The sequence below is a fragment of the Silurus aristotelis genome (genome assembly GCF_946808225.1).
Source record: "Silurus aristotelis genome assembly, chromosome: 6".
Classification (NCBI taxonomy): Eukaryota; Metazoa; Chordata; class Actinopteri; order Siluriformes; family Siluridae; genus Silurus; species Silurus aristotelis.
The window spans coordinates 16,230,736-16,255,037 of NC_139579.1; the positions used below are offsets into that span (position 1 = coordinate 16,230,736).

At 38.2% G+C, this 24,302-nt stretch overlaps 1 protein-coding gene and 2 long non-coding RNA genes across 11 annotated transcripts in view; all 3 read left to right on the top strand.

Annotated features, from left to right (window-relative positions):
• Nucleotides 1–24,302, top strand: part of LOC310727394 — a 766,835-nt gene that overhangs the window by 607,552 nt on the left and 134,981 nt on the right. The gene's annotated exons all lie outside the window — the stretch shown is intronic.
• Nucleotides 1–24,302, top strand: part of asap2a (ArfGAP with SH3 domain, ankyrin repeat and PH domain 2a) — a 75,564-nt gene that overhangs the window by 2,150 nt on the left and 49,112 nt on the right. For all 9 annotated transcript variants that reach the window (XM_083543627.1, XM_083543628.1, XM_083543631.1 and 6 more), the window contains one exon: nucleotides 24,159–24,231. In XM_083543627.1, coding sequence (XP_083399753.1) covers nucleotides 24,159–24,231 — 73 coding nt within the window. The remainder of the gene's footprint in view (nucleotides 1–24,158; nucleotides 24,232–24,302) is intronic.
• On the top strand, nucleotides 14,980–23,216 carry LOC310727402. The gene is made up of 3 exons (XR_014534017.1): nucleotides 14,980–17,604; nucleotides 18,723–21,336; nucleotides 22,649–23,216. It is a non-coding gene; the product is annotated as an uncharacterized lncRNA (long non-coding RNA).

Genomic DNA, 24,302 nt, shown 5'->3' on the forward strand with positions numbered 1-24,302 from the left:
AGAATAATAGTGTAGCTTAGATTCTATTGTAATTCTAACTCGCACACACTAATTTGCGTTTTTTTCTGCTGGACTGGTGCACACCAGCAGGCCCTTTTTTAAAATTCTGTTAGCCTGTGTAATTGACCTACAAAGGTGCATGCAGTGGATCATTAAAGCTTTACTTAAAAGAAAGCTGTTAATGCTTGAAGCTATACCCATGTTTTAATTTAAAAGATTAAATGTAAAAGAATATAAGGTAGAAAAGAAAAGCCACCCCTTGCAGGAAAGATTAAATAATTTTTTAATTGCTTGAACACACTGCATATGTAGCTGGTTTCTTGCATGCAAGTGTGCCAGGGTTTGTATCAGTTTCAGCCCACAGAGTGACACTCAGCCCTCAAAACCACAACGAGGCTTACTGCTGTCTGTTATTGAGGGTCCCATAAGTTAAGTTTAAACTCTGATGCTTGATATTTCTGTACCCCATCCGAGCCACAAATAATGACGTATTGACATCTCACACTCATCTCGTCAACGTAGAAAGAAAGGAAGAGAATGATGGCGACCAGAAAACTCCATGACAAGTACAAATACATTCATTGTAATGTTTTTGTGTGGTGAAATTCATGGTCTAATCTACAACTGTTTAAGTGGTTATTACATTTTTGCTATAATTTGAAAGATGACTGCAAACTCAAGCAAAATCAGAAACCAAAAAAAAAAGAATACAAATAATTTAGGGGAAAGATTAGGAATCCGTAGGGGCTTCAGTGTTATCATGAGATATGAGAAAAACAATAAGCTTGCTGTATACATGGCTCGGCTTTCCATTGAGGCCCTCAGGAAGTCCGCTCTGGAGCTAAATTGTTTTTGACTTTTTTTTTTTTTTTTTTGTTCTGCATGAACAGGAGGGACGTAACTACAGACCCTAGTAACGCCTACATGTTTGTAGCGTTTATTGCTCTACTTTTTTGGTCACAAGTCTCCTTGACCTTGGAGTACAGTCCCAGAGTGCATCGGGCCAGCTGTGGACTCTGTGTTCCATCACGGAATGGGAAATACGTTTATATATTGTGAAGAGCATAATGTTCAACAGGCTTGTATATCGTGACATGACCTCAGCTAGCTAGTTCGGTCTTTCAGTTTGCTTCTCATGTGTTTATAGGCAGGTATACAGTCTATAGATCACAAATGTTCTACCTCAAGAACACTCATATACAATATTTATGGATTTTTTTATTATTTAAAAGCTTTCCTGTCAGAAGACATATCTGATATCTTAAATCAGCTACTAGAAATTCTATTCAAACCTGGTGTACTACTGTATACTGTACAGTACATATGGTGTATACAATTTGATAATCCAATCTGTTCTCATACACATTTCAGTTTTTTTACAACACATCTGATTGAATGCACATGCTAAATCAAATTAGTTAGAAACGGCAAAAGTGTGCCGATGGATCGATAGTGAAACCCACAATGGCGCATTGGTAAACGTGAGATTCACATCTAAACACTAGCAGGCATTCCTTTTCTAGTTACCTTTCTTACAATTTTATGCTTTAGGAGCATAGAAGGATTAAAACCGTACATATTGTAACTTTAGTACTTTAATATCTAATATGTGTCTAGTATTTGTTACAGGATTGGATTTTACTGCCTAATCAGGATACCTTCAGTTTTAGAGATCCACCTACCTATTGAGTTACGATGGTTCATCTAATTTTTTTCCCCGATCTTATTATGATATCTATAACAACACAACAAAATTTTAAACAATTTTTGAAAGTTTTGTGCGCCGGGCAAACATAGCAGCATATGCTTCACCCTCCACTTGTGAATCGACGCTTGTCCATGCGCCTGCTGCTATACATATGTATAGTTTATACAGTACTATACTGTAAATTGCTCTGTTGTGAATTATTACATACTGTTTATTTAATTTACTTGTTAAATTGTTAACAAATTACAGTACAGTAATCCCAGTAATACAGTACAGCTACGTTCCAAAACCGCCCGCGATAAACAATAAAACGGACGCAATTCCAAAAACGCTTTTACTTGTTTGTGCTGTAAATCATTCTCTCACACACTTTAAACACACACAGAAAACATTTGCAAGAATATAGCGAGATACATTTTGGGGGAAAATGCGTAGAAATACAGTGTCACATTTATAGTAAGAACATGTACTGTACGGTATACAGCTTTGTAGAAGCGTAGCCTTGTTTATTGATTAAAATGTCCACTGACGTAAAAAAAAGGAACAGAGTTAAAGATACACGTCACCGCATTCTTTACTTTCTGTACTGTACTGTATTAATATTTTACTTCATTTTATAATTAATAATTATATTTTTATTAATAAATTTCCTTATTTCAACAATAAACTCCATAAAAACAATTCCCTATAAGTTTTTTTTGAGTCTATAGTGCTATCTGCGAGAGACGGGGAAAATCAGCAAAACAAATTATTTATGTGGCAAATGCAATTCGGCAAAAAAACAGGGGTGCGACATTCGAACTGGGGATTAAGAAAGCTGGGGATTACTGTGCACTACCCCATACAGATCGCCATTCTTTAAGACTCCTGGGTAGGTTAGGCCATGACTTTGAGATATTTTCACATCTTCATATATTTTAAGTTCAACCATTAATATATATTTTAGGTTACAATGGGGTCATCAGACCGCATTTCCATCTTAGAGAGGAAATCTAGCATGTTTTTTTAAACATAAAGACATGAACAGGAAAAATAAGTGCTCAAGTGTTTTTATAATAAGTAGGTTTTCACCTGTCATTTGAAGATAGCCAGTGACTCTGTTCGGACATCTAAGAAATGTACATTCCACCTTCTCGGTGCCAGAACCGAAAAAAGACTTGATGTGTATATATACACCTTTTATCCTGAGAGAGGGTGGGACCGGTTGAGCAGTGCTAGAAGATCTGAGGGATCTGGTGCAATGCGAGGAGTAATAAGAGCTTTAAGGTAAGAGGGTGCTGGTCCATTTTTGGCTTCGTAGGCAAGCATCAGTGTTTTAAATCTGCCGGAAGCCAGTGGAGGGAATGCAGAAGTGGGGTGGTGTGTGAAAACTTAGGTTGAATTCAGGCTGCATTTCGGATCATTTTCAGAGCTCGAATTGCATTCAGAGGTAGACCTGCCAGCTGATCACTTCCGTATGACGAGACTGAACAAGCACCCGAGCAGCCTGTGTGGATAAAAATGGTCAAATGCTTCTAATGTTGTAAAGAAGAGCGTGTCATATTAGCAAAATTGAAGAAAAGGAAAGTTGATTGCCCATGGTTACCTCTGAGGTAATTACTCAGGTACTGAGGTAGTTACTTGTGAGAGTGGCTGAAGGGAGAATCGTGTCATAAGATCCTGACCTGGAGATGAATCACCTGACCATCATTTCAGTTTTGCTGGGATTAGGTTGTACCTGATGAGCATCATCAATAAAGGAATGTCTGATTCATGCTGATTTTGGAATGGTTTGGCCACATACATTTGGCCAGCTTATATTGAAGGTTGTGGAAGATGTGAAAATCTAGTATTGCAAATGATACTAGATTTTATGTGTATTTATATACTGTATATATACATATGTATGTATGATTTATTGGGCAATCTGAAATGTAATAAAGAACACAGCCACAATTTGAATCTTAATTTGTGATCCATCATGAGAGCACATCACTTCCTGTTTATTTTTTTCTTTTCTGGGTCGCTTGATCACGTCCAGCAGCATTCAGCAGCTAGAATTGCCGTATCCTAACCGATTGATCCTTTCTATGTGGCTATCAAATGTTTTTGGCCATGAGATGTCTCCTTTTCTGCTAGCAAGGTCAGTTAAGTTTGGTTCTGGATCAATACCCATCCTTCATGTGGTTTATAAAGCTTTTTTTTTTACCACAGAGCAGAATATCAGTTGCCCTGTATAGTCAATGCTTTCTTGTCCCAGGGGTGTGTATTTCCCTTAATCTGAATGGCAGGTGCTCAAGGTATCCAATCTCTCTGGATGGATATGTTTATTTAAAGGCACCATTACTTTCATTAAAAAATTGCCTATGAATAATTTGCACCAGTTATTCTGACCAGACAATGTGCTCGTGGCTATCGTCCAGCTGAGTGCTGGGTCAGAATCAGAAGAGGCTCTGTTGAATACTGTGAATTTTCTAGTGTACTACATTGCATGTCTCCGCTGTCACTATTATGTCCACACAGGCCTACAAGCAAACATGGGCCAAGTGAGAATCAAAGTAGGCTAGTTACTACTGGAATAGGGCTTACTTATTTCTGATCTATGGAGAAATTGGGTTTATCTTACTTTCCTAGAACAACCTGTTGCCTTCTTCGGTCAAAATTTGCATCATTCTTTTTCACTGCTATGGCATCAGCTTACCAGCCTCTTCCTACTATTGCAAGTGAAGTAAATAACTTATTCTGTCAATTCTTAAGGTCAATTTCAGCTTTTGACAAAAGGATATTTAACAACTATTTCGAATCACATCCTGCATAAGCATGTTTCATGTCTATCGCTGTCACTCTTGATCATAGTCAGTTACTCATAACTTACTTCTTGGCGTTCTGCTCCTTAGAGAGTGCGCTGGGGAAACATTCCAGCCCAGTTTATGTTAAGAACATTTTGTTATGGCCACAGGTTTCATAATGTTAAATGATGCAATCTGACTGGCCCTTCACACTCCTGTATATGCCCTGGTTTCGTGTTGTTCTCAACCTTCTGTTTATTTAGGAACGCTTTAGGTTGCTTCAGTTAATATTCAAATAAGAATAAGGTAAACATGTGATCTCAGTAACTCTGACCGTGGTATGTTTGTTGGAGCCAGACAGGCTGCTTCGAGTCTTTCAGAAACTGATGATCTTTAGGGAGTTTCAGACACAGCAGTTTTTCTAGACATAAAGCAAAAACAAAAATCCAATGAGCGTCAGTCCTGCTGACAGAAATGGCGTGTTGACACGAGAGGTCAGAGAATATGTCTCATTAGGCAACTGCTCCTACCATTGTGTTGGGGCCCAGAAGGCATTTAAGAGCGAACAGGTCAATGGGTTGTCCATGTTGAGGTGGATAAAGAATCCCAGATGGTTTCATGAAGAAGACAAAATACTTTCTTCTATTTTTAAGAAAGTTCTGAATGTTCCCAAATTAACTCTGCTAAAATGGCTACAAGGCAGTAATGCAGATATAGATGTGCTGCACTGTTCAGTATACTTTCTGAAGAGCTCCACTCAAGGACTACAGGAAATGGTCAGTGGTTAATCATCTGCCACGCTGGCCAAATTGACGTTCTAGCGAAAGTAAGAAGGGAGACTTAATAGCAAATGCTTGAAGTCTGGATTGCAAGGCTAACTGCAAAGAAGCACAGCATTCGTAAAGCCTTGCTAATTGCTGTCTAAGAGTAACCCATTAAATTGTTATATTTTCTTTTTTGTTTTTTTAGCTAGTCTGTGTGTTTTCAGCCGTTTTAGATGTCATGTTTATGAATTAGTTCTTATTGGGTAAACCCTTAAAAGGTCATGGACAACAGGCTCAAAATAAATGCACTGGCCATTTTTAGGAGGTTTGGGGTTTCAGACTGGGCATGTCTTTCAACAACAGTTAGAAAGAGGTCAAAGGGGTCATCATCTTGGTTGGCTGCTGACTGTGGCCTGGTGTGCTTTGTGCTCTCCTGATGTCTTTCCAGGCTGCACTTTCAGGAACAAGCCAGCTGAGCTGAGCAGAACAGCTGCTCTATGGAACAGGTGGGTGGGAGGAAAGTTTTAATGAGCACCCAGAAACAGGGTTTAGGCTTGCAGACGTGAGCCTGAATGTAAAAGCTTTAAGACTAATGTTGCTCAGACAGGTGGGTCGCTCGAGCACACGGATGGCTGATGACCCTGGATTGACTTCCCTTCATTTTAAGAAGATTATCCCTCTTGCTGTTGTCAGTCTAAGTTTGCATTGTGTGGAAATTATTGGGAATAATTTGAGGTGTCCTGAACTCGCTGTTATGATGGCTCCTGAGGTACATTTCAGTAATAGTAGGAGTCATTGAAACTTTCATTGGCTTTGTGCTTGTTTGAATGCTTTAGTTTTGACCCTTGGTGACCACATTCATAAACAGCTGCAGTCTTCCTTTTCTACTCTTAAGAGCATGAAGGGGAAAGGTCATGGTCTTGTCCTATAGATTTGCCATCTCCCCTGAATATAGGCTATAGTTTCTCTTATGACATACTTGTGGGAATGAGGAAATCCCATTAATTTGGTGGAGCGGTGAGCATTGACCCTGGAAGGGTCAGGAGTGTGACTGGCCTTTATTTGGGACGTATTAATGGGGGGCATGGAGACGCTTTGTTAAGGAGCTCAGTCACAGGTTTCCAAAAACAAATCCAATTCACATCCATTGTCTGCTATCATGTGGTGCCTCTTCATTAAACTCTTATTGATTTGAAGAGTTTGACAATTTTTGTTCCCTGGGGTGCTCTGTAATCTTGTGATATTAACACTTATGACCACTGGATACGTGAATATCAAGAAATAAATATGTGCAACCGAAACCTGCACCAGGATTTTAACAGCTCTGGTTTTCTTTTGGTCAACAAAGTCTCATGCTAATGACATCAATATTTGGATATGTAGATGAACCCTGGTTTTCAAAGTGGGGTCTGGGAATTCCATGTTTTTTTAAGCATAGCAATTGAATGCATGGACATCCCAAAGTTCAGAAACCCTAATATAATGATTCTTGTAACACAAAAAAAGCAACAACAACAAAAACACCAATGTGGTTTCTTGGTGGAAATTGTATATGTAAATATGTCCGTGTATATACTGTATCTGTAGACTGATCAGTAGCAGTGCTTAATCTTTGTTGCCCAGTAGATTTCTTGGCAGAATCATCTGCTGTGATATATTGTTATTTATTTGTATGATTTAACTTTGGGAATGTGGTTTTGCAATTAATCCTCAAATTAGTAAAAAATTCTGTTGTGAAATGTCTTGTGGGCCCGTATAAGCCGAGATGCCCCCCTGCTTATTCCCAGTTTGTCAGACTCCCTGGTGTTTGGCACCAGTTCTATTTTTAAACCAGGAAATCTTTAATAGATCACCAAGTCTGCATTTGCACAGCGAGTGCAGAGCATCAGTATGTGCCCCATGCTGCCTATTGACATAAGCTGGACCCAGGCTTGAAGAGCAATCAAACTCCTGAATGACTTCAATGCCTGCCAGCATAGCTCTATGATTCTGCTAAAAAAAACACCTAGGCAACACTGCACAATACAGAGCCATGCTACCTGTCCAATACATGAAATATATGCCTGGGAGAAGATGGTAGCTCAGTGGCGAGATGCAGGAGTTCTGAACAGAAGGTCATAAGTTCAAATTCCAGTGCTGCCATTGCTGGGCCCTTGAACGAATCTCTTCAGTGTGTGTGTGTATATATACGTTATACGTATAAATGAACATGACAAAGCTTGAATATGAACAAATTATGGAATCCTCTTGCCATTGTAATAGGGTTTGTTCTTCATTTACATGCTGGATGCTTTGCAAGAACTTGCAAAAGAGATGGTTTATAGGATTTTGGAATCATTGGGCAAGGTGTTGTTCTGCTGCGTTCTCCAGAAGAATGGCAAGCAACTGCATATGGATACGATTAATCTCCCAAACCGTGTGGAGTAATAACCTGAATACCGCCACTTACATTTCCAGACAGTGCAACTCGAGTGTGTGTTCTTCGGCGCAATTAAATAAAAGGGCTTCAAATCACTTGAAATCATTTGTGAGGAAAACAGAAATGGACTGAAACATAAGATATTTAAGAAGAAATGGCCAAACCTTTTTTCTATTAATCAACCATCACAACCTGTGTGACATAGTAACTTTCTTTTCGGCTTCTCCCGTTAGGGGTCGCCACAGCGGATCCTCCGCACGTTCGATTTGGCACATGTTTTACGCTGGATGCCCTTCCTAACGCAACCCTCCCCAATTTATCCGGGCTTGGGACCGGCACTAAGACCGGCTGGGGATGGTTCCCTGACCGGGAATCGAACCCGGGTCGCAGCGGTGGGAGCGCTGCATCTTAACCACTAGACCACCAGGGGACCCCTGTGTGACATAGTATATTCCAATAATATACACTGCAAGGTGGAAATGACAATATAGTCCACATTATCCTGTCTAATGTTATGTTCAAACCATTGCTTCCCTCAAGTATAATCCATTGTAGTTTTTTTCCCCCTGGAAATAATGCTGCATCATGGGGTCATGTTCCCGATCCTAATTCACAAACGCATATGCAATCACTTGTGGTATAAAGTCTTTGCTCAAATGTTCAACAGTTGCTCTTTTGGCACAGTCCTATAAATATATATATAATACACGCTACCAATAAAGGAGATTGGATTTAGATAAAGAGTCCTCTAAGCACCAGTGTTTGAGTAAAGCTGATGTTTGAAGTGCATCTGTCTGGTTTCCCTCAGCCAGACACATTTGGACTTGATTTCTTTATTGATTGTGTTTTCATTACCCTCCTACTGTTTACAGACCACACCTGGCAGTCAGTGTAAAATTTAGAGTAGTCTATAAAACAGCTACTGATTTTGTGGATGCCTCTTCCTGCCTCAAAACTATGCATGTGCCTTGGAAATAATGCCCAGTTTGTTTGAACCAGCATGACTTTCAGATTTTCATGATTCTGTAGCAATTAAATCCTTTTTTTAAACTTGCTTTACTAGTTGTGTGGGTGTCTTGTCTACACTAGAAGCTAATTGTTTATATCTCACTCTGGGCTTTGGCATGTTGGAGCTGGTTGAATTTCAGCTGTCTTGACAGATTATTCTTTGTCACACACTATTATAAAATCCCAACTATCTGTGTCGGATTATACAATTAAAATCCTTCAACAACAGATACGCTATTTACAAAAAAGAACTGAATTTTGCTTAAGACAAGAGGCAGTGCAGATTAGGCTGTGCACAAGAGGTTGTAACTTGTAATTCCTGACACCCGACCAGGAACAACCAAGAAACACCCCCTCGAAATAAAAGTCCTAGTTCAGAACTTGTTCTTCTCACCTCAGATAAACAACAATGTCAAATTAAAAGCACTTCTTACCATTAAATTATATATGTGTGATTTGAGTCAAACTTGACCAATGAATTCCTGTAAGAGCAGAAACATTTTCCCACATTTGTTTGTGGTATTTGTTAGTATTTGTGGCATAAGGAGAAGCGTGAAGCCAAAACGACATCTCCCTTTTGAAGCGTTGAGGGGGCAAAAGGTCTTCCTAACTACAAGCGCTTGTGCTCAGCCCAAATGGAGTTGGCTGTTGATGTAAAACCTTGCTGCAAGTGCTAGAAAGCACACAGGGGAGTCATTTTCACTAGGTACCTTTTCAGTTGAATTACCCCAATTAAATCCTCACCTAGGTGCGATTACTGGCGTTCGATGGTGTTGGTAAATGACCAGTGTGCGGTTTTACTTTAATAGCATTCAAAGACAGACTCCAGCATGCTTGTGTATGTTTGTGTGCCTTTCTTCTCCCAGCTTAGACAATGGAGTCTTTGTTGAAGCAAACCTACGGTTAGCGTGCTCTGGAGAGCTGTTACGTCCCAGCAAACCTCTGTCTATGGTGTTTTCCCTCTCGTAAAGCAGCCGATACAGTAAACAGGCAGCAATTGTGGCGATATGTAGGTGTGTGAGGAAAAAGAAGAGAAAGCAGTGGGTTAATCTGACATTCCAAGCACAGTTGTTGTTGTGGTGTAATTAGCAGCTGTTCTAGGAGTGGCCATGTTTGTTCGCTTCATTTCAGCCGGTGCTCAGGTCAACCGTTGGATACTCTACCATCACCCCACAGTCTACACTGTTTAAAACTAAACATGTTTAACACAAGAATTTGGAGCAAACAGTGAAAACCCATAAGGTATTTGATTGATGTGTTCATTCACATGTAGAAAAACACTTCATTTATCTATTAAATACAGTGACTTCTACTTTGAGCTTTTCAATCACTTCCGCGATAACATCTTGTGCTTACAAGATCTGGATTTCATTGGTTCACGTGCTGTTCGGATTGGTGCTATATAGCTCATTAAATAAACCAAAAATACCTTGCATGGTGAAATCACATAACCCCTGAGCCATTGGCAAATTAATTGAATCATATAATAAATAACTAAATAACACAATCATAAACTCGCTTAGTCAGAGCTGGTGATGCATTTTATTATTATATAATAATATTTCTAATATATTATTATTTATATAAGTTTCTCTCTTTGCTTCAGACCAAATCTTCCAGAGCACTTGTTTGAAATCAGTGGTTTATTTTTTGTCATTTTCCAACACAAAGCACATGGTATGATTGCTTCACTTGTTTAAGGGTCAAAACACTCAGTGAAATCAAATTGTACTAAAGTTCACCTGGAACCGGGTTGGTGGATCTTAGTTCTCAGACAGAATATACGAAATCATCCTAAAATGTCCTTTATAGAGGGGGTCCCCAATTGTGGACACCACAGACCAGATTTGTTTTAAATATATTCTCCCAGACCGGCTGTTGGGGTATTTGGCTGTGGGTTTGAGGCAGTTTAGAAGCATCTTTCTTGTTTTCTGTCTTACATAAAGACTTCTGTTAGAGCCTAAAATGTCACATTTGGATTCAAATGTCCCCTTTTTTTCCCGTCATCATTCAGTTCTATTGTTTTTTTTTCGTTTACTTAATTTGTCGCATATAAACAACAAAAAACATGCATGTCTCAGTCAAAAACTATTATTGAAATTATTACCGGTAGGTTTATCTTAAATTTTAACAAGCACTGTGCATGTCAAATATTTCAGATCATAGCATATGTATGTAAATGTACCTATTAGCTCTAAATGTCTATAGATATTTTCCCAGAACGTTTTTGTAGCAAAGAGACGTAGTAACTCTTACATGGCCCGATACTGGGTCATGACCTAGTAGTTAGGAACCTGTGCTTTATAGCATTATTCACATTATTCACAATCATAAACTCGCTTAGTCAGAGCTGGTGATGTAATAAATAACATTCACTCAAGCCTGGTTCACCTCATTAAGCTTGGTGAGTCTGGGTCTGTTTTTTTTTTTTTCTCAGGCTGCATTATTTTTATTTGGCTAAAACCACCATTCCTTTTTTGCTGAAGATAAATACTACTGATGTCATGTCTTCAAGTGCCAGATGAGCTCACAGGATAATAAAAAGTTCCTCCCTGTGGGACTGACCATCATATTTAATCCCTGTGAGACCATCTATGTCTGCATTAGAACCTGAGAATTGTGCAATGTCAACCTCCTATCCACCTACAAGGACATCTATTTGTAAAAAAAATTAATTAAAAAATGAATAATGTACAAAGGAACATGGTGTAGGTTTCAGGAGGCTAAACTCTGGCCAAGTCTAACTACAGGACTTCAGAAGTAGCTTCTAAATGAGTTGCAGCTTTCTCAATTTTTTGATTGTGAGGTTTTTCTAAAACTCTTTATTCCCTTTAGAACAAATTGACCTGCACCAGCAATTTCTACTGGTCAATGATTGCCACTTTAAGGTCAGGTTCTGTGTTTCTGAAACGGGACATTAAGGTGGCAGAGGTTTTTTGGCACTGCATAGGTATATGAACAGCGGGATTGAAATTCATCCCCCATCTCTTATCGTAATTGGCTCAGTGAAGTCCATAGCATTCAACCCTGGAGAAATAAAATGGTGGTGTGCACACATTTTAATCACGCTAATGGGGTGCACTACTCAACATCCTAATAGAGGCCCCTTCTTTCCTTTCATTTTAGCCATGTAATACAATTTAGAAATGCCTTTTTTTGGATTTTTGCAATAATTTTTTTTTATGATTTCACATGTTGTGCCTCTATGATGAATAACACAGGAAAAAATAATGTATTAGAGACAATTTGCAATATGTGTGTTGTTGTCTCACCTCTTTTTATTAATAGTAAGAAAAAGTTGTTTGAATGTGACATCTGCTGCATTTTATAATAATCTAGATTTATTTTCTAATAACTGTAAATTCTCTAAATCTTGCCAGGCATCAAAAATTCAATTTTGGGAATTATTATTATTATTATTATTATTATTATTATTATTATTATTATTAGTAGTAGTAGTAGTAGTAGTAGTTAAACCTTACAACTATTATTCATTAATTCATTCATTCATTCATTCATTTTCTCCCGCTTATCCGTAATCCGGGTCGCGGGGGCAGCAGTCTAAGCAGGCCCCTGCCTTCGACTGCTGCCCAATCCTCACAGCACCGTCCCTTACGGTCCCTCCTGCAGGTGGTGAGCCCACAGGAAGGCGGCCCCACGTCACGGACCTTAATATTTCCCTCGTAAGGGACCCCCGGAGCATAGAGGGTTAAGGGCCTTGCTCAAGGGCCCAAGAGTGGCAGCCTGGCAATACCGGGGCTTGAACCCCCGACCTTCTGATCGGCAGCCCAGCGCCTTAGCCGCTGGAGCCACCACTCCCCCCCTTACAACTATTAAATTATGATTAATGTGCAACCAACAATCAAGTTAAATGCAAAATGTTGATGATGAATATTATTACCATTTTATTGGTAAACCATTTTATTTGATGACCAGTATATTATCATTCCTAAACTCCTAAATGTTTTCCTGTACTGCAATCTATCGCTGCAGTGCAACAGTTATTCTGTCCTTACCTACATGTCGGCGGAGCTAGCAAGCATTGTGGCTTGTCACATCAATGACATATCTTTATCTGCCAAGGTATTTAATTCACATCACTATAACTAATTTTTTTAAACAGTGCCAGAACATCCATTATAGCAAATGAAAAAAAAAATTTTTGTATGTGCATGGACGTGTGCTTGCAAAAATGCTGGGTCAAAATAAAATCACAGCATTTTAAAAGATTAGTCTGGAGTAGTCGGTTTTATTCTTCCAGATAATGTGGATAATAAATTACAAAAAAAAAACCCTGCCCTGCTTTTATTAAATTTAATTAGCTCTCATTTTACTTTTGTTTAGATTTATTCCTGCGCTTTGACGGCAGTCTCATTCTGGTTAGAGTTTTAAAAACTAATTAGAACTTAAGGATCCCAGTATGCCTTTTATCACATACTGTTCAGTGTAGTCCAGACCACCCACAGTAAACTCCCCTGTGTAAGACTGACTCTTAGAGATCATCTTTGTTCCAGTTTGATCCTGTCTGCTGTAAGCTCCTGGTGTTACTGGGCTTAGACACGGTCAAATGTCCCGCTTTTATTCTTGAATTTTTCATACCAGGACATACCACTAAAACTTCCTCAAGGCCACTTTGGTGTCAGGTATCACATAAAGAGCAAAGCAGCTCAAAACCGCTACACATCTTATTACACTCTGTTGTAGCATTTATAAGCTTAACCGAAACATCTGGTACCTCACTGAAGCTTAGATGTTAATCAGCTGGCGCTCACTTTCTCCACAGCGAAGTAGGTAATTGCATTCAAGGCCACCTTTATTGACTGCAGCTCAACGCCATGTTTGGTCTGAGCTCCAAAGAAGGGAAAAAGAGAGGATGAAAGGAGGTGGGTAGGTCAGGTTGAGGTGTAATGGCATGGACATAAAAGCTGGTTTCAGAACAGGCTTCCTTCAGAAAGTAATTTGAAGAAGTAAGCCAAAGCAATTTGGAAAAAGAAAAATCCCTCTTTGAATCAGAATCGTCTGATTGTACAGGGCGTTTTCCTAATGACTGGGCAGTTGTGGAATGTGCGCAATATTTTTTTAATAACCTTTTATAGGTCACATTTAGATGAAGATGCTAGCAAAGAAAGCAATATTTGAAGATCAAGAACTCGACTCGTGGTTAATTTCCAAGGTGAAGTGTACCAGCATTTGATAACATGGTTTTGCAGTATAATTACCCATTAAATACACACAAACCGGTTTAGAAATGTATTTATTAGTATTTTTTTTTTTTGCAAAATCTCATTGAAGTGGAAATCCTCATGACTCACTTTCATGCCAGTAAAACACCAGATTGATCACTTTTCACTAACATGGAAGATGTGGCAAATGAAACCAATTCAAGACTCCACTTGAACCATTGCAGCATTTACTTGAACTTCGCAACATAATCCATATTTAAAATCTCAGTAATTTACACAACAATTTAAAGCCAGTCAATATAGAATATATGTAGTTACATTTCTAATGCGTAAATACGTTACACAATTGATCAATTGAATACCAATTTTTTGGTGTAGATCCTCCTAGGAATTAATTCCAAATTAATGCATTCATATCCACATTGTTGTGATAAGCTGAATGAGATAGGCAAAAGGGTTATCTAGCAGGGCAGTGTGGAATAAATTAGTTTTGGTGTCTGTTACTTCTGCTACTCCAGATAATTTTACCAATGTACCATATTTAAAACAATAGAGATTTCACAGCCAAATCATTTTAGTGGCCTAAGTCCCCCTAGATAGAGAAACTAGGAGTCCAGTAGAGGTTGCATCTGTTCACAAAAAAAAAAAAAAGGCTATAAAAATCAATGGAGTAGAAAACCTAAATGGATCTCGTCTGGGCCAAAAATCAGTCCAGTCATACACAATTAAATCATAAAAGTGATTATCAAGAGACAGCAACTAAACATTCTATTGTCTTTTATTCTTCAATAATTTTTGATGCTTTCAAAAGATCTTTTTAATAAGGCAACCACACTGTACAAAAATTCGAACCAGGTCCCTCTTAGTTTCGGCATCTTAAGAGTTCAAAGCGAGTGATTCTGATGTTGGAGCTCAAACTGGGATTCAGTGCAGCTTGAGGGGGAAGGAGAAGTATCTGAAATATGCCAGGCTAGCACAACTACTTTGTTTTCCTTGCCTTGCCTAATGGTAAGGGGTGAGGGGGCTGGTTTGGCCTGTTCTAGATGTGCCGTCATCGAATAGTTGTGGAACTGGGAACAATGGAGGCCGAGACATCACTGGCCCCACTGTGTGCAAAAGCCTCTGGAATCTTTATATCCTGAGTAACCATTAGAGGACTGGATATGTTGTTGGTTTGCCAGGAGTTTTTGTAACTGGACCAAGTAGTATTTGCACTTTTACCTACTTATTTCTTTTCTTTTTTGTGTTACATCTTTGAGGCAGACGGCGGAAATGCTAACTGCTTTTGCTCGGCAGTTTTGAAGTTCATGGGTAGTTGTGGTTGGGTCATTTCACTGGGCTAGGTGATTAAAGGTGGAAGCAGGATGCTGGCAGATGTACAGGCAGGATGTGTGTTGGTGTGTGTGTGTGGGAGTGTATATATAAAAAGTTTGCCTTATTGTAGGAATTGATGGGAATTTTACAACGTTCATATATTACAAGAACAAAACCAACAACTGCTATATTAGTATTAAAATATCACTGTTGTAAATGTGTGAATTTTTGGGTTGTACAGTGACACTGACCCCTGGTGAAGGTCTGGCAGTCTGTGTGAAGCTTTCCTCTTGCAGCACAGATGGTGCATGACGTCAATCAACCTTTTTTACTTAATTTTTTCCAGAGGCACTTACTTACCAAAGTTGTTTAATAAAAATTAATGCCAGAGTAGCTGTAAAATCAAATGTTTGTTGAGAAAATTATCCAGTGAGAATATCTGAATTTACATACGTTTAAACCAGCTTCAGTACAAATTACTCCTATAAATCCTAAAATATGACTTTATTAGATGTGCTGTCATTCTATATTCTTGGGAAGTATTTAAATGACACATTGTAGCGTACGATGTACGATACGTAGAATGTGCAGCTGGGATGAGCGTATCTCTCGCCCTGTGAGGTGCTCTACTTTCGCTAGCGATCGATGGAAAAGTGGTGTTGGTGTGTAATTTCTTTCTGTTTCAAACGAATTCAAACAGCCATTTTTGTGATAAAAGTGTGTCTTCCGAGCACCCAAGTATGTCTCCTGCTTGTAGTGAAAAAAAAAGAGGAAAGTTATGAGGTTAAAGAAGAAAACTAAAATTATAAATCAGCATGAAGCAGGAATGACTGTCACTGTCATATTACCATTTTTAACTTGCGATATGTTTGACTTTCGATGGGGTCTTCGTAACGTATCTCCATCATAAGTAGAGGACTACCTGTATGCTGTTACATTAGCCTACTGTTCCTCTTCCTTTACCCTACTGTTGACTCAGCCAACTGTTCCTCTACGTTTAACCTACTGTTACCTCATCCAAATGTTACCCCTAACCAATTCTTACCTCTCTCTCAACCTGCTGTTGCCTTATCATACTATTACTCTATTGTTTAACCTACTGTTGACTCAGCCATCTGTTCCTCTACCTTAACCTACTGTTACCTCACCATACTGGACCTCTACCTTTAACCTACTGTCACCTCATCCAACTGTTCCTCTACCTTTAAACTACTGTTACCTCATCCTACTGTTTCTCTACCTTTAACCTACTGTTACCTCATCCAACTGTTCCTCTACATTTAACCTACTCTTACCTCATCCAACTGTTCCTCTAACTTTAAACTACTGTTACCTTATCCTACTGTTCTTCTACCTTTAACCTACTGTTGACTCAGTCATCTGTTCCTCTATTTTAACCTACTGTTACCTCAGCATACTTGTCCTCTACCTTTGACCTACTGTTACCTCATTCTACTGCTCATCTACCTTTAACCTACTCTTACCTCAGCCTACTGTTACCCTCAACCTACTTAGCCTATTACTACTAGCACCTTTGTTACTGTTACCTCCTGTCATTTCTACCTCTATAAGCTTTTATTGCAAGGCAACAAAATAGCAGCTATGATCACTAATATTAACCAGTAAAATGTAATAGATTTTGTTATTTATAGTAATTGACATTGACTAGCCATTTATAAATGTTCATAGTATAACACTGAAGTAGACCCATTCCCCACCATAATTTTAATCATTTTAACACTGACATGTTCATTTTAGTGAAAACTAGAAGACTCTTTGCGGTGGGTGAAAAGAAGTACTTCTCTCTAAATGTGGAATGGAAAATGAATGAATGCAGGTGTAATGCACAGCAAATTAACGATGCAAAACACCAACCATATGTGTCTCTTGTTGGCTTTTAGTATACTTTACCATGTAAAGAATATACCAAATTTTATTGTTGTTCTCTAGCTCACGTGTAATCTCTGCTGTGTTGACAACATCGAGACTGTGCAGTAAATCTGTCTCCAGTTTCTTTTGACGTTTTATAAGCAAAGTCGGCTCTGCGGCACGTCCCATAAAGTGACAGATGTAACCTATACCCATGTTTAAATGAACACCCTGTCCAGCCTTTTAAGTGCAAACCTCAATTATGTCCTGTTTAAGTCTTTAAGGGACAATTGGAACATGATGACGGACAAGAATGAAGGAATGCCACTTCAAATAAAGTGTGTTGTCATAACATCACTTCAGTGGATGTGTTGATGTGTCCCTACTCTACATGATGGAACTAATGTAGAGGTAGTGAAGAAAATCATTCTGTGTGCATGACTCAGCATTTTTCCTTTTCGGCATGGTTTTGTCTTTAGTCATAAATTTGTCATAACACAATGAAGCATATTCATTCCAGTGTAGGTGGTGAAAGCAATCATGCAGAAATAAATTTCCCTTTGAAAGATCCGTCTATTCAATGAGAAGAAGAAACTGAAAATATGTTTTTATCAACTCTCAACTGTACTGCACATGAGAATATACTGTGTGCGCAGAGATTAAGGAACAATACATATAGGAACAACAATACATATCTTAAATTTGAGGTTCATTTAGGAAATGTTATTCATGGGATATGCCTTTGGAGATCATGTGAAATATTTGTGGCATCTCAACAGAAATACTAATCATGACTTACCTTTTTATTCCATTTCCATTTTTATTTGTATTAAGTTATCTGAAGGACAAGCCAGAAGTCAGAAAAACCCACTCCTTTTTGATTATGGTATTGGAAACCATTTTAAAGAATGTAGCTAGGTCCTAGCTGATTGTAGGCCATGACCATGCACTTCATTACTGGAACTGTAAATGAGCCATTCCATTAGATTGTTGAACTTTCTTTGTATTAGCTAGATAAACATTTTTAATATTGTGATTGATTCATTCATAATGTGGAAAAGACAGTCTTTTTTTTAAAAATCAAAACTGTATGCATTTGAAAACACTGATGATACTAAGCAAAATAAGGTCACCTTATTGAGAGCAAGTTAAGACACAAACCAGGTTGCAGTAATACTGAGGTTGTAAACACGATGCAGGCGTGATTACATACACATTTAGTTGCCATGATCTATATTAATGCATTTATTTAGCTATTTTAGTACAACAGCTAGCTTTTTTATAGGTTTATGATTAAGCTAGTCATAAGACTGGGCAGGACTAAATTATTTAAGTTTATTCATTATTTGCGATGTTGTATGGTTTAGAGACAGTGGCATTGAGTAAAAGACAGGAGGTGGAGCTGGAGGTAGCAGAGCTGAAGATGTTCAGATTTTCATTGGGAGTGGCGACGATGGACAGGATAAGAAACGAGTTTATTAGAGGGACAGCGCACGTAGGACATTTTGGGGACAAAGCTAAAGAGGCCGGAGATATGTGCAGAGGAGGGATGTGGGGTATATCGGTAGTATCGGTATGGCTGTAGTGAGTGAATACAGATAGATAGTTGGTTTGAAAGAGGCAGATGTAGAGGACAGAGTAGTTTGGAGTCGGACGATCCACTGTGTCCCTAATGGAAGCAGCCGAAAGAAGAATGAATATAAATATGTACAGTGTGTGTATATACAGCATGTTAGATCAATAGTATACTGTGAGATAAATGTAAGTTGACCTGGATAAGGGCATCTAGCAAATGACAAACATGTAGAGTATACAATAAGTACATTGTTGGAAAATGCAAAAAAAAGGATTCAGACCCCTTCTCCTTCGCAGCAATCTTGTGAGGCTCATTTGAACAAAACCCTCAGGAATGAGATTAGACACTTGAAAACAATGTTGTGTTGGTGGACAGGAGAAGCTCTCCATCATCCATCATCACAGATGGCTTGCTAAAGCTTTCAAGTATGTCCAGTGCTGAGTGCCTAAATGAGCAGAGAGAAAAGAGGAGGATCGAATAGCATTTGAAGTGTCTAAATGCACAGAGCATTCAAACAGAGCTTTGGGTTTGAGGTGACGCTAAATAGAAGCTGCTGGATACAGTTTCAGGTCGGGCAGAGATTGCTCTGATAATTGTTGTGGTATAGCACTCTCGCAGCACTTACACTAGATGTGATTATGAAGATGCTCAAAGCTGTACATGCAGTAAGGCCCTGGAGCATGAGGTGGGTGATAGATGGTCCTGTCAACAGAAACTGATTCTTTCTTTTATCTTGCTTTGTTGTTTTTAGCGAGAGTACAGTGTCAAGCATAAATCCTCTGCAGCTTTAATAAGCTGCTTTGTTTTTAGAGGAGGATTTTATTTCCTTATTGCATTTTTTTTACCAGGTCTTCAATAAAAAAATATTTTCATAGATCCAGTTACATTGAATTCCTTGTTTACAAAGATCTGGATGCACGACTGACTCGACTGGACGTGACGTTTACCTTTTTAATGCTTGACTATGATTGATTAGTTTATACTTAGAAATGTTGCTATTTTTGTCTATTGTGCCTTTCATGTTTTTTACACTTTTTTTTGGGCTTATCATAGTTTATGAATGCATGTTCTAAGTTTGTTTGCACCTTGGCACAAAACCTGTTATGGAGCCGGGCTTAACAGCTCTTTACTATCATTGGCCAGTGATTTGGATTTACGGTTTCCAGAATTGTAGTAGAGACACCAAACTCAATGCTATGCAATGCTAGTTGAACCTGATTTGTTTGAGCACAATTTACAGATCATAGACTTTTCCTGCAATCAGGAGCCAGGATGTTTTCACAATTGAATGACGATCCAGGATGGTGACAGTTGTTTTATAAAGATGAGGTTGATGATCATGAACAGGACACTTACAGTGTATATAATTATACACAATGCGGCTTTACCTGTGCTCTGTTAAACCTTGGTAGGATATTCGGTAAGACTGCCTAGGGTTAAACATTCTCTCGCTCATGCGGGTTCAAGATCAGGTCAAACCCCGCCCCCTTTTCCTCACGGCCTGGCTGCACTTGTTATGATTATTGTTTATTTGAGTTTGAGGCCAGACGTCTCAGCGGCTTCTTGAAGCTGGCTTCTTGTAATGCAAGCCCGCATATCTTAATCCCCACAGTTTCCTCTCAGTGGCCACCATTTTTTTCTTTCTACAAAGCAAGGATTGCATTCTCTGTTCTCTGCTCATGTGGAATTTATAAATGTGATATCTTTTCTCTCATCTTAAGACTGTTATTTATAGCCCCGTTGTTTGCTCAGAAAGCGCCCTTTTGTGCTGCGCTAGCCTCTTCTTACTACTGCCAGCTCACGAGTGTAAACTGGGGGCATTGTCCAGCCTTGCAGACTCTCTTGAAACACTACACTTTTTAAAATAAAGTGCAGACCATGCCTCAGATGTGGAGATCATTGGCTGAAATGAAATGTTTTGGAAAGGAATACTATGACGAGGGCTGGACAAGTGTGTGTGTGGCAGGAGCCGGATCTCTGAGGGATTTGGAGAAGGGCTTAGTCTCAGATTGAGTAGTGTTTAGGAGCCGTCAGTCAAAACGCCGGCAGCTGGACTACAATAGTGTGAGGTCACTAGGCTAAAGACCAGATGGGATTTTAGACACTTCACCATTTATTTTTTTGCCTCAGTATGTGTGCAAGACACAACGAGAAAGCTGCTCTAGTTCTGTAGTAGATGCTGGAATACCTTTGATGCCATGATTTGTGAAAATTTTGGATGAAAGTTAGCAGCAGTGTGTGAGTGCAGGCACATTCCGCAGTGCCCTCGGCATTTTCTTTTTGGAGAGAGTTAATTTGCTCGCCTGCTTTCTACCCACCCCTGCAGAGTAGAGATTGTTTCAGAATATTTTTAGGCTGTTGAATAATGAATTACCTGAAGACAGTGGGAATGCCAACACACACATACAGTATTCATTTTCATAGCAGATGTTTGTGACTGGCAGTTTGTCTGCATTTTGAATTAATGAGGCACTGATGCATTTTTGCTGCAATATCTGAAACTGTGTGCAGAAAAACTGCTATTTGAGATAAAAAAATTAATTCTTATTAGTCTAATAATTAGGAGTGCACCATGTTAAAAGGAAACCACCGTTGTTTTAATGGCTGGCTGGATAATTACTTGTGTTAATTAAAGTCTCTGTTCTGCTGAGAGTCACTCAATTCACATGTGGGTTGAAAAAAGAAAACAAGCTCGATAACCACGCCTTATGTGAAACACGTCACCTGGTAGGTTTTGCATTAGACAGCACATGCAGTCATGACTCACTCATACCATTCATTTTATATATTCATTTATTGTTTTAGTAAGTGTGAATTCAGTAAAAACTATTTTAAATTGTATTGTTAATATGAATATTCATAATATTAGGCATTGCAGGCTAAAATTTGTTTCTTCTCATTACATCTAGGTTTTCCTTATTCTTCAAATTCAGATTAAGCCACTTTATTATTATATTGTACATTGGACCATTTTCACCCTGATTCACTTTAACCAATGATGATTAACACTGCATAACTCTGTTGGTCAAAGTGAATCATTCTATCAATCATCTATCGATGTATCCATCTATCACTCTGTAGTACTGAACTTTTTCGGTACAGGTTTTTTGTTTTTTTTACACATGTACAGAATGAAATCCTCTTTTTGTGTGAAACATAGTTCAACTCTGAGTTCCCTTTAGGAACATATTAAGTGGCGGACTGCGTTTGTTTAGTCTCCGTCTCCAACTTTTTAAAATTATTATTAAACTTGAGAACATACACAACAATGCTGGGGGTATAAAAAAGAAACTACAGTTAGCACAATGTCACTGTGGCTACTAACATAGTACCAGAAATGTGAAAAAATATAGAAAATAGAAAATTGTTTTGCTCATGCGCAAAATCGCACCACTTCCTGCCATCGTTAACGCTAGCGATATGAACCCATTAGCGTTTTATGTCCAGCTTCAAGAAAATCTCTTTAAAGGAGAAAATTCTCACAATTCCACATAGTGAGGGAGTGAATGAATTAAGGATGGAAGGAATGAAGACATTTGTTAAAGTATGCTGGAAAAAGTAGAACATTTCAGTAGATCATATCTTTAGAAAATTAATTATTAAATTTAAAACAGACACGTGCGCACACAAACACATTTATATACAAACCTGTGTTACTCAAATGGGGTTTAACAAATGTAAGCTCTTAAATTTTTTTTTTTTTCCATTTATTTAATTTTATTTAAACAATTTATTTTGTGGCAGTTTAAGCAGTTATGCAATTTAATCAATATAATAAAAAGGTGTATTGCACTAATTAGATTTATTTTTATTTATATTTATTTATTATATTTTAACTACCGTATATATAACTATACATAACTACCGTAATTTGCTTCGCTGATTTTCCAGGTCTCTCGCGGATAGCAACATAGACCAAAAAACTTATAGGGAATTGTTTTTATGGACTTTTATGTTAAAATAATGAAATTTATTACCGAGGACTATCACACATGTGGGACTTGGAAGCAATTGCCTATAATGCCTTTGTATACTGTAGAATCAAGATTTCCTGGAACTTCACTGGAACTAAGAGGCCAAAACATGTTTCAGTAAGATGCTGACACTCCTGAGCTCCATGAAATCAAGGTTGCCATGGCTGGGGTAGAAGAGCTTGACTGTTCTGCACAGAGCCCTGTCCTCAACCCAACACTGAACACTACTGGGATGGACTAGAACCCTGACTAAGCCATAATCAACACTTGACCTCACTATTGCTCTTGTGGCTGATTGAGCACAAATCCCCACAGCCATGTTCTAATATCTATTGGATAAACTTTTCAGAAGAGTAGATCTTATTATAACAGCAAAGAGGGACTAAATCTGGGATGGGATGTTCTGCAGCCCATATGTACCGTAATTGATTTGGACTTCACGAAGGTTTGTGTATTTTGTACACTCTTGAGATGGTATAATAGAAACTCAACACAAGCTAAAATCTTTGTTTCTTAAATTGGAGTTTAAAAGGGTTGTGTGCCACAAAGACTTGTAATATAATAGTAAGGGAAGCAAGTGAAGTCCTAATATGACTACTGATACTCTAAATTCCCAATCCAAGTTCACTACATAACATTTAGCTTGTTGATTTTAGGTCTAATAGTACAGATGTGGGTGTGGGTGTCTTGACTATTTAGCAAAAAATAGATTTCATAGTAAGAAAATATTGGTGACATCATTAAATGCTGAATATCACATTGTTTAAACAAGTTATTTATCCACCTATGAAAATTAAAGTTTGTCTGTTCCTTTGTTTGGAGCACTCAAAAACTAAATAAACAGGCCATTTCAATACTTCTTTATATCCTGCTAGATCTCCTCACATAACATGGCCAGGTATGCAATATGTCAATAGCTATTACTTTTACAATTAAGATAGTGGCCCAACAATGTAATACAGGTGGCATATGAAAAACAAACTTGTTTTGGTATTGGTGTGCAGTGCTTATATTTCAGAACAGAAAGAGTTACATTTATTTAGTAAGAAAAAATACCCAGGTAATTATGGTGCCACCCACATGAAAGATGAGTTCCCTTTTGAGTCTGGTTCCTTCCTCATAACATCTCATGGAGTTTTTTCTTTGTCACAGATCTCTCATTAGGAATGAACTTATAAGAAGCAAACTTATAGGAACTAAACTTGTACATTCCTACTTTACAACATCTTTAGCTCCATAAAGCTGCTTTGTGAAAATGTCTATTGTTAAAAGTGCTATTACCCATTTTTTGGTCTATTGGATTTTCAGCAAGCTTGTTGAAACCTTAATGCCAATAAATGATACAGAGTGGTCTTAAAGACAAATTTAGACAATAGAGGCATTTAAAGTAGGAGTTTTTAATATGGGTCCCAGCAGTAATGTGTCCCTTGTTTAAGCAATTTTATAATCACACTGGAAAACTACTTGAATAAATAAATTATATAAATGTACAGAGCTCTTTAGGACTCTGTGCTGGTTCGACATAGTGTTTCTATCTGACAAAATGTGTTTAAATGTGTTTTCTTTTTTGTTTAGGCTTTGGATGTGGATCGCAGTGTTCTATACAAAATGAAGAAGTCAGTGAAGGCCATTTACACTTCAGGATTAGGTGAGTGATTGCTCTTGCTTTCTATTAACACCTCTCGCTCTCACTTTCTCTTGCTTTCTCTTTCCACCTTG